Raw genomic sequence first — 10,605 nt, 5'->3', positions numbered from 1 at the left:
GCCCTGTGTCCCTGATGCCCGCCCAGCCCTTCCATTTATTTCTCTTGCCTCCTGGGTCATGAGTTTGTGAGAACTGCCCTCGACTGCTAGGCTCCCTGAAGATAAGGACCTCCTGTGTCTTACTTGACTTTGACTTTCCAGCATCTACCCCGGACCCTAGCACACAGGGTCCTCCGTGTATGTTTGTTGGACGATATAAAGTATCTTGTGGATGCATGTATCACATTTCTCCCAATAGTGAAACTGTGTAACTGTAATACTACTCTAGCGCAGACCTTTGATGCATATTGGCATTATAGGTGCCACTGAACTGTGCCATCTGTCCCACTACCTAAAGCCACTCGTATGTCACTGGGCTGCCCCTAAAGTCTTCACTTTGCCATTTGAACTCTTTTCCTCCTAGCAATCTCCTCTCCAGCTGAGGACAGCAACGCACACCTCATGAAGTTGCTCGGAAGACCACATGAGATCATGAATGTCAAGCATGGCCTCTAGTAGTATTTACTTTTATCACATTATTAGCAGTGTTTTATCTCCAAGTTGGCAACAGTCTCCCCACTCTTAGTCCATGCAGTTCAGTTAGGTTTTTCAGCAAAGCCCCAAGAAAGAGATTACAGTAGAAATCTCTGTATTCTGAGAATTTTCCAAGTCCACTCCCCACAGACACTGATGGAGGTAAAGATTTTATCGAGAGCTTCACATTTCTGATTAGATCCATTAGTGGCCTAAAGGGGACAATTAGAGCATGTCAGAGCATATATAACTAGGAGCCCTTGGCCACCACTGCATGCTCAGAACTCACTCTTTCCTGAGTACTTGGACCCAGGAAAGAAGCATGAAGTGGCTTGGGATCCTTGGGCTGGTGGCCGTCTCAGAGTGCCTAGTCCTGTAAGTACGGGGACTGTAAGTGGCATCATCTCTCTTTCTGGGGTTTTCCTTGTCCTCTTATTCTTCCACCCATCAGGGTTAGAAGGGAAAGTAATCATTCCCTGACAGTCTTGAAGTTCAAGTCTCACTTATTGATGAGTACCTTGCCATGGGCAACATGGGGCCCAAGGGCCTTGGGGTAGGCCTGCAGGGCTGCACAACTCTGGGGGTGCCAGTCACATCATGACCTATGTGAAAATGGCACTCCTTGGAATTGCTCAGTGCACAACCTGTGCAACTGTAAATGTGGTCCTATGGAACAGCATTTCTCCTATATTGGTTTCTAGGACTTCTCTCTGCCCTCTCTCCATTTCTGTGTGTATGTGACTGTGTCTGTATCTCTCTCTTTTATCGCTCCATCCTCTTTGGATGTCTCTGTGCATGCAGAACTCTCTGAGTTTTTGGATGTCTCTGTGCATGCAGAACTCTCTGAGTTTTCGGTTTTGTTTTTCTATTTTGACTCTTCCTTGCTTCTCTAGCTTCTCAATTTCCCTAATTTGTTCCCCATCTCCTGGCTTCCTCTCTCACCCCTCTCTTCTGCTTGAACCCTGGAGAAAGATCTGGGAGGCTACTTCTAGGCTGATTTACCTCAAACAAGCAGTGTGACCACAGCCAAGTCACAAACTTCCTGCATTTCAAATTCCTCCCCTGTAAAAAGAGGGTAATGATACCCTTCGAACTCCTTCCCAAAACTTCTTAGAAATAGATACAGTGGGATGACAATAGCAATGGGAATGGCTGTCATTGTTGACATTTCTTACATATCAGGTACATTATATACATCACCTCACTTAATACCCAAAGCATTCTATACGGGCGATGGGAGTTATATTCTACCTTTTTACCTACCGATGGGGAAACTGAGACTCCAAATGGTCATATGGCTTACCCAACTTTACACAACAGTACCTGTATTCAAACATAGGTCTTTGTCATGGTCTTTTCATGGCATCCTGATAATGAGAGGACACTTATAAAAATGCTTGGAATATACACAGTGCCATTACAATGCAAGGTATGACAGTTATACTATAACACAGACAGCTGATTGCCGCCCCTTCTTTGTTTCCTTTTCCCCATGCTCGGTGAAAGAATCCCTCTAACAAAGGTGAAGACCATGCGAGAAACCCTCAGGGAAAAAGACTTGCTGACAAACTTCCTGGAGAAGAACAATGACAACCGGTCCCAGAATCGCGCCTATTACCCGAAATTGACTCTTCATCCCCTGAGGAACTACCTGGATGTGAGTGTGTTGGGCGGATGGCACTCTACAGCGCCCCCTGGTGCTCTGGCCTGGCACTGGGGTTCATCTGGAGGCGCCAGGCGGTGTGGTGGGGCTAGGGCTCCTGCAGGAAGCAGAAACACTGGGGAATAGCGACCCCATTCCCAGAGAAGAAGGCCCTCTCATCCTCAACTCTTGGTCGGTGGTAACTGGGCTCAGCAATGACCAGGTGGCAGGTAAACATCCATTTCTTGCCAAAGATATGTCATTAGTTTGAGGGAGATTATTCCTCCTGAACTAAGTGAGCCCCTGAGTTACAGATGAAAGGTGAGCCATGTCTGATCAAAAGATAAAGCCAACTGCAAATCAAGATTGAAACCCCAGGCAGACAAAGTTCAGCCTCCGCAGATCCAAGAAGGACACCAGTAAAAATTACTGAGCCCCTATGGCCTGTGACGCCATAAAAATCTAACACTATGGTTATTATTGATTTTAAAAAAAGGTCTCGCCTCTTCGTCAAGAATGCATAGGACAGCCTGAGTGATAGGCAAAGAGTAAATACATGTCACATCAAAGGGCCAGCAGCGTGGTGGTGATAGGACATGGTCTGAGTTTAGAGAAGTTGGCCTGGGGTGACCTAGGAGGACCAGCTGGAGAAAGAAACAGGCTGGGCCTTAAAGGGGAGACTGGAGAGTTTCTCAAATGAACGCACAGGGACTCGCCTCGAGGTCCAGTGCTTAAGACTCTGCGCTTCCACTGCAGGAGGACCGGGTTCGATCCCTGGTCAGGGAACTAAGAGCCCACATGGAGGAAATAAAAGAAAAAAATCAAATGAAGGCACCGGTCTGAGCAGAGGCTGTGAGGTGGGGCGGTTGGAAAGTGATCTCAGGAGACACGGGACACCTCGAGGGAAGCAGCACTCTGGGAATCGAGGGCGGCCAGGGCAGCCAGGTCTGACCACACCACCCCTCCCCGGCCCCTGTAGCTAGCCTATGTTGGCAACATCACCATTGGAACGCCACCTCAGCAGTTCAGGGTCCTCTTTGACACTGGCTCAGGTGACCTGTGGGTGCCCTCCATCTACTGCTACAGTCCCCCCTGCCGTGAGTACCTGCCCCCCCGCCCATCTTGTACTCCCCCTCCCACCCCCTTCTCCCTCCTTGGCACCTGACGGACACACATCTCTTGTGTCCGCAGGTACACACAGGGTCTTCAACCCTCACGCGTCCACCACCTTCCGGCTCTCGGGCCGGCCCGTCGACCTCATCTACGGCTCCGGGAGGATTATTGGATTTCTTGGCTACGACACTGTTCGGGTAACTGCAAACCAGAAGCTGAGTCAGGCCTGGCCCTGGAGCAACCGCAGCTTACAAAGCAGACGCAGGGCCAACTGGGAGGGCCCGTCTTTCCCAAAGTCCCCTAGTGGCTGGCCGGCCGCCCACCCCACAGTGTTGTGTCCCTGGGGAGACAGTGTCCCTGCTGACATACAAACTCCCAGAATGGCTGACCCAGAGAGTGGCTTGGGGTGTGGATTTGCAGCTGCCTTGCCCATGAGCAGCTCAAGGTTCATTTTGCCGGGTGCAGGGAGAGAGGAGAAAAAAGCACCCACCCTTATATCCTCAGGCTGTGCCAGGTACTTTCATGGTAACAACTCGTTTACTCCTGCAGCAACCCCACATAGCAAGTACTATGATTAGCTCCATTATACAGATGAGGGAACTGAGGTGCAGAAAGCCAGGGCCTTGCCAAGTTCATGCATCACGTAAACAGTGGAGCTGGGCTGGCCAGTCAGGATTCATGCAGGTGTGCGGTATTTGAGGAGAGGATAAAACTTATCTTGGGCCGTTGCGGGGAACTGACGGCTTTGGGAATCCAGACAGTGAAAGTAGGGGGCCACAGATGTGGGAGGGGCCTGATAAATGGGGGCCCCTAAGAGGGGGCCTTTGAGTGTCTAATAAAATGTATGGCCTGCATCCCCCAAAGGGCCTGAGTTCTCTCTCTCTCTGTCACACACACACACGCACACGCACGCACACATCCCCAAAGTGTGTTTCCCAGGCAGAATTTGCATAAGAACCCTGGCAGGGACATTGTAAAATGGGCTTCTGTCTTCTTGGGCAGATGCAAAATCCACAATGCACTGCAATGAATTCAGTCCATTTCGGTCATCAGATCATAGTGATGCCAAAGAGAAGACTATCCTGCTGTCTATTCATTTTGTCCTCAAGTGGGAACTATTTGGTCCTCTCCTGAGCCTCAGTTTCCCCACCTGCACAGAAGGCATGAGGCGAATTTGACTCACTTCAGACAGTGTTTGCAGGAGGGGCAGGTGTTAGTTAAAAGCCACAGCCTAGCACAAATGGAACCTGAATTCCTGTCCCAGATGGTCTAACCATCTAAGGTTAACCCAGGGCACAGCCAGGCCTCAGTTCTTCTCTGTGGCGCTCATGGCATCTCCATCCCAGCCCAGTCCCAGCCCCACTTCCCAAACCTTTATGTGGGAACATTCTCCTCTCCCACAGATCGGGAGACTTATTGACATGGTCCAGCCATTTTGCCTGAGCCGGTCACAGTTTGGGATGAAGGATGCACCCTTTGATGGCATCCTGGGCATGGGCTACCCCAGCCTCGCCATCCGAGGGACCACCCCCATCTTCGACACCCTGAAGAGACGAAGCCTCATTCCTCAGGCTGTCTTTGCCTTCTACTTGAGCACGTAAGTCTGAACTGCACAAGCCCTCTCTCTAAGTCAGCTGTAAGATGCTTTCAGTTGCATGAAAAGTTGTAGCCACCTGATCCAGAAGTTTCCTGAGAGACAGTCTAGCCCGGGATAACTATGGCGCCAGGGCCACATCTGGCCCTGCCACTGGTTTTTGTAAATAAAGGTTTATGGGAACACAACCATGCTCATGGCTCAGGGGCAGCAGATTGGTCCAGGGGGTGTGAAGGAAGAGGGAGAGCGGTGGAAGGTGTCAGGATGCAGGTTGGAGGAAAAGGTAACAAGATGTGCTGATGGATTTGATATGGGAGGAAGGAGAGGGACGGCGGGAATGTGTCCTCCTCACTAACATTTTACCAGGAGCCCAGAAGCAGCTACACAATTCGCAGGCGCCACTGCGAAATGAAAGCGTGGGACCTCTTGTTCAAAAAGTATTAGGAATTTCAAGACAGGGATAGCAGGGGGGCAGGGCCCTGCTGAGTGTGAGGCCCCATGGATGGCACAGGTCACACATGCTGGTGACGCCAACCCTGGGTGAACCGGAACCCACACCCTTGGAGCCCTCGGGCCTCGGCTTTTCTGAACAATGACAGGCTAGGCGAGGGGGCAGCCAGACCCCTCCGGCACGGTGTCCTCTGAGGGTATCTCTGAGCACTCTGGTTGCTGGAGGGGACCAGGCCCTCTTCAGAAGGGTGGGTGGTCGGGGCCCCGCCAGGCTGCCCAGCTTCGAACCCCTTCTGTGCCACTCATTAGTCGGTGCCCGACCTCGGACAGGTCCTCAATCCCTCCGGGCCTCAATGTCCGTCTCTGTAAAATGGGGACCCTAATAGTGCCTCGGGTGGGTGGAGAAGCACAGCCCTGAGAGAGTGCCTGCCGTTATACTCCTACGACGAGCCCTGCCTCTTCCTTCTCTCCTAGCCGGAAGGAGAATGGCAGCATGCTTATGTTAGGCGGGGTGGACCACAGGTACTACAAAGGAAAGCTCCAGTGGATACCAGTGTCCCGAACCCACTACTGGCAGATAACCATAAACCGGTAAGCCTCTCCCTCTGAGGGCCACCCCAAGTGATGCTCCCACACGTGCACACGGACACATGCAGACACACAAATAAATGCACAGACACACAGTCACACACACAGACATCTGCTCCACCCTCAAAGTCACACGTATAAACACACACATAGGCACACAGATACACACAAAAACACACACAGACACACAGATACACACACCACCCATGGGTTCATAATCACCCCAGGCCCCTGACCAGGGCTCTGACCAGTCCTGAACAGGGTTCAGAGAGACGTGTGCAGCCCAACAGGGCTGCACCCACCACACTGTGAGGCAGGGAGCACGGTTTGAAGACCCTAAAGTGCAGTAAAAAGAGGATGAGGGAGGATTTCACCAGCCTGAACAGGGTTGTGATAAGTTGACCAACTGTCTAGGGAGTTCTCACTACACAAAACTACCAGTTTCAAAACAGGGAAAGTCTTGGACAAAGCAGGAAAACTGGTTTCCTTAGGGAGAAACTCCCGGGCAGTGGAGAGAGATTGGTCGCATTCTTGAGACACTCCCCCCACCCATAGCCATCCCCCATCCCGGGCACACAGTGGGGCAGGGACTGTGACAGAGAGAATCAGGAAGCCGGGATCCAGGAGTGACCTGAGAACAAGGGGCAATAATCGACGGGATTCTGAGTGATACGCTCAGACAAAAGCTTACGTGTCCTTTGGAGGCTCCCTGGGCTAGCTCAGGCATCGCCTGGCCAGGGCTCTCAGTGTCTGAGCTGTGTGAGTGGGCCACGCTGGGAGACAACCTCTCCCAGGGCAGCCTGTGTCTCCGACACCCCTGCTCTCAGCATCTGCTACCCCGGAGAACCTGTGTCTTCACTGTGTGGGTTGACCCATTATCGGTCACACAGCACATACAGGGCTCTGGCTGTTCCTCATCCATTTTTTCATTCATTCATTCATTCAACAAACATACATTGTGCATCCGCTGTGTGCTAGGCACTTGAGAGAGGCACTGAGGCTACAACTTGCCCTTAACATCTAGTAAGGCAGACGTACATGAAACGAGTCACACACATAATAATGAATTTCCACTTCGGTACATGCTAGAAATGAGGAAGAGTCTACAGAGAGTGACCAAGACAGGAGCCTGATCTAGTCTCGGAGGGGAAGACTTCCCTGAAAAAGTGACAAGTGAGCTGGAACCTGGAAGATGAGGAGAAATTAGCTAGACAAAGGGGATGGGGGTCTTCTAGGAAGGGCGACCAGCACATGCCAAGGCCCTGAGGCACCAAAGAGCCTGATGCATTCAGGAACTGAAAGGAAGTCAGCGAAGGTTAGGTGACCAGAGCAAAGGAAAACAGAGTCAGGACATGAGCTGAAGGGAGACACTCAGGGAGGGGGGCAGTCGAACTGGAAGATTTCGAGTGATCCTACTGCCCACGTTGTCCAATTATCTCCCAGCATCACCATGAACGGGTTGATTCTTGGTTGTTTACGCGGCTGCCAGGCCATTGTGGATACTGGGACCTCGTTCCTAGTTGGCCCAACTAGACTGATCGCCATCATCCGGACGCTCATCGGCGCCAAGGGTCAAGAGGTGAAGGGTCATGCACAGGGTCACCCCGGAGCTCTCCACACACCAGGGGTCACCTAGGCCGACCCCTCTCCCTCTTTCCCTCACAGTTCGCGGTTCCATGTACCTCTGTGTCTCGCATGGCTGCTATCATCTTCACCATCAACGGCAAGGACTACCCAGTGCCCTCTCAAGCCTACATCAGAAAGGTGAAGGGCCAACCCTGGTGGAATTGCAGGAACCCTTGGGCTACTGCTTGCAGGAGGGGGCCCTCTGCAGGCCAAGCCACACCATTGCAGATGCCACGGAACCCCTGTGGCTGGGCCAGTGCCTCCCACAAAAACAACCAGTTGAGAGTAAGGGGTGGTCTGGGACTTCCATCATCCTGAAATAATGGACCACCACCCAGTGCCGGCCTGGTGCGAGGCACGAGGAGAAGGGAGCACGAAGGGCCTCTGCCCTCAAAGAGCTTCAGTCCAACCAGAGCCCTCAGATGGATGGACACGGAAAGTCAGCTCTAGCAACCCCTGCAGTAGGCCAAGGGACAAGTGGGGCGGGTGGGCACAGTCTCAGTGTGTTGTCCCACCACAATGGTTACCGGTCTCCCTCCCACCTCGAAAGTGTCTTGGTTTGGATGACAAGTTACATGGTTACCCTAGTCCTCGCCTGCAACTTCCCCTTGCTAAGCCCCAGTTCCCACTCTGTGAGATGGGGTACCAGACTCCACTGTGGGGAGGCTGCATGGTCACGTGAATTAAGGGTGCACAGTGACTGCATGGCCCTTGCACAGGGTTGAGGCTTAATGTCAGCTCCCTATGGGAGTTCAGAGAAGGCTGATGGGCTCAAAGAAGGCTTTGAGGAAGAGAGGGAATTTCAGTCATGCTAGACCTCCAGCCTCATGGAGGCACGAGGAGGCCTGCGTGGGTCGAGGCAAATCTACACTGGACCCCATGCAAATGGCACCCCCGGGGGCTGAGCCAAGGAGTGCCAGGCGCAGATCAGAGTGATGAGGGCTATACACAAGGGGAGAACCAAGGTAAGTCACCCAACCCGGCCTGGAGTGGCCAGCGAGGGTGAGCGGGGGGCCAGGAAGGCTTCCTAGAGCGGCTGAGCACAGTCTCTAAGAACGGGTCGTGGGGAAGAGGGAGAAGCAAAGGCATTCCCTGCAGAGAAAACAGCGAGCCTGGGTCACAAGGAAAGAAACAGCACAGTAGGAGGGGAATTACAGGCCATTCTTGCTCTCTTTTTCAAAATTTTATTCAAGTATAGTTGATATACAATGTTCATTTCTGCTGTACAGCAAACTAACTCAGTTATACATGTGTTTGTGTTCTTTTTCTTATTCTTTTCCACTACAGTTTATCACGGGCTCTTGAGTAGAGCTCCCTGTGCTCTACAGTAGGGCCTTGTTGTTTACCCATCCTCTCTATAGTACTTTGCATCTGCTAACCCCAAACTCCCAGACCTCCCCTCCCCCAGCCCCTCTCCCTCATGGCAACCACATTCTTGGCCGATCTTGGTCTTGGATGGGCACCCCACTTCCGCAGCTGCTGAGAGAGCCTCTTGGTTCTTACCAAAGGAGGGAAATAAAACCGAGAAGCTGCCGGCTCTGGATGCCGAGAGGGTGGCAGGTAAGGGCTCAGGCTCACTGGTGTGCATTTCCGTCTCCCCCAGAGCCGACGGGGCTTCTGCCTCAGCAGCTTTGCAGGGGGCACAGAGAACATGAGCCGGTCGGAGATCTGGATCCTGGGCGACGTCTTCCTGAGGCTGTATTTCTCGGTTTACGATCGGGGAAAAAACAGGGTTGGCCTGGCTCCCGCAGTGTAAAGGCTGGGGCGGCTTCAGCAATCCGTCAGGCCCCCTCCAAACACACACTCACTCACACGCAGGGCACTCCCACCCAGGGATGGCGGTGGACTGTGTTTGGTGCTCTGCGAAGCCCCACTCTCAGCAAAGAATAAAAGTTTCCGTTCTCAACGGTGCTAATACAAATGGGTGCCTCTCTTTGGGTCGGGGAGGTGCATCATAATCAGGCAGGATCTAGAACCTGGTCTGAACCACAAGTGGAAGGAGCCCAGCTCCGGCTGGCTTCAAGGAAAGGAGAGACTTACTGGAAGGACACTGGGGATCCGGAACACAGGAACCACAGCAGATGCAAAGATCTCAGTGACTGGACCCAAGAACTCAGAAGCCATCAGCTCCCTCTTTCTCTCCCTCACTCTTTCCCGTCTCTCATCTTTGTTTCTCTTAGTCTGACAACTATCCTCCCTCACACTTCTGCACATATATCCCTAACGCGTGTAATCCCTAAGGAAAGAAGTTCAGAGAAACCTCAGGATACCAAGGAGGGCTCTGATTGGTCCACCTCAGATCATGTGTCCAGCCCTGGACCAACCATCCTGGCGGGGGGCTTGGGGGTACTATGATTGGCTTTACTTGATCACGTGGCCCTGCCCAACGTGACTGACAGTCTCTTCCAGTACCACGTGACTGCAGCTGGGGCGAGGCAGCCCCCAAGGAAGTGGCGGGGTGGGGTTGGTGTTCTAGACAGTGGAAGAGTTTGTGATGGCCTCACCAACTCCGCCCCCTCCTCTTTCAGAAGGATGGTAGCAGGTAATAAAACTAGATTCTACCCTTCCCATCTCACAGGACCTTTAGCAGTGGGCTTCTGCTCCAGGGGGGTTCTGGGTGAGCCCCTTCAAGCTGAGATGGTTCCCCTTTGTCCCCCCACCCCAGTCACCAGCTCTCTGCCACCCACACCTGCCGTGTCCTTTCCAGTCCCACTTCCCAAGTGACGGGCCGTGTGGATCCCTGAGCCATGCCCACCCCTCCAGGGCCCAGCATGCTCCTTCCCTTGGCCTCCAAGGCTGCTGGGGAGGATGCCACGCATGTAAAGCGGCCCCAGGGTGCACTAAGCCTTCAGCCTTTCTGAGCTTCCTCCAGGGGCAGAGCTACAAACCACTGGTTCGAGCTGCCATGGAAGCAGAGGCCCAGGCTGGGGACAGCTGGGCTCAGAGGTGGAGGGAGACCCACATCAGAGAAGGAGCAGGAAAGAATAAGGTGGAAAACACACCCGACGCAATGCACAGTATGGGCCTTTACTCGGGCAAGACAAATCAGCAAAGGGACGACTCCCTTCCTTCCTCATCT

At 52.8% G+C, this 10,605-nt stretch overlaps 1 protein-coding gene across 1 annotated transcript; it reads left to right on the top strand.

Annotated features, from left to right (window-relative positions):
• The first annotated feature begins 787 nt into the window (after positions 1-787).
• Positions 788-9,282, top strand: LOC132492919 (pregnancy-associated glycoprotein 2-like). The gene is made up of 9 exons (XM_060102730.1): positions 788-888; positions 2,020-2,170; positions 3,135-3,252; positions 3,347-3,465; positions 4,672-4,865; positions 5,787-5,903; positions 7,344-7,479; positions 7,566-7,664; positions 9,130-9,282. Exons 1-9 carry the CDS (start codon positions 788-790, stop codon positions 9,280-9,282), a joined length of 1,188 nt encoding a protein of 395 aa, XP_059958713.1.
• Positions 9,283-10,605: the final 1,323 nt, after the last annotated feature.

This window comes from Mesoplodon densirostris, chromosome 7 (assembly GCF_025265405.1).
Source record: "Mesoplodon densirostris isolate mMesDen1 chromosome 7, mMesDen1 primary haplotype, whole genome shotgun sequence".
Classification (NCBI taxonomy): domain Eukaryota; kingdom Metazoa; phylum Chordata; class Mammalia; order Artiodactyla; family Ziphiidae; genus Mesoplodon; species Mesoplodon densirostris.
The sequence above is the reverse complement of the archived record's forward strand: the minus strand, read 5'-3'. Positions and strand labels throughout refer to the sequence as shown.

Coding starts and splice junctions, on each gene's coding strand:
- LOC132492919 (XM_060102730.1), top strand. CDS start 788: ATGCTCAGAACTCACTCTTTCCTGAGTACTTGGACCCAGGAAAGAAGC. Junction 3,253..3,346: donor CTGCTACAGTCCCCCCTGCC/GTGAGTACCTGC, acceptor TTGTGTCCGCAG/GTACACACAGGGTCTTCAAC. Junction 4,866..5,786: donor TTTGCCTTCTACTTGAGCAC/GTAAGTCTGAAC, acceptor CTTCTCTCCTAG/CCGGAAGGAGAATGGCAGCA.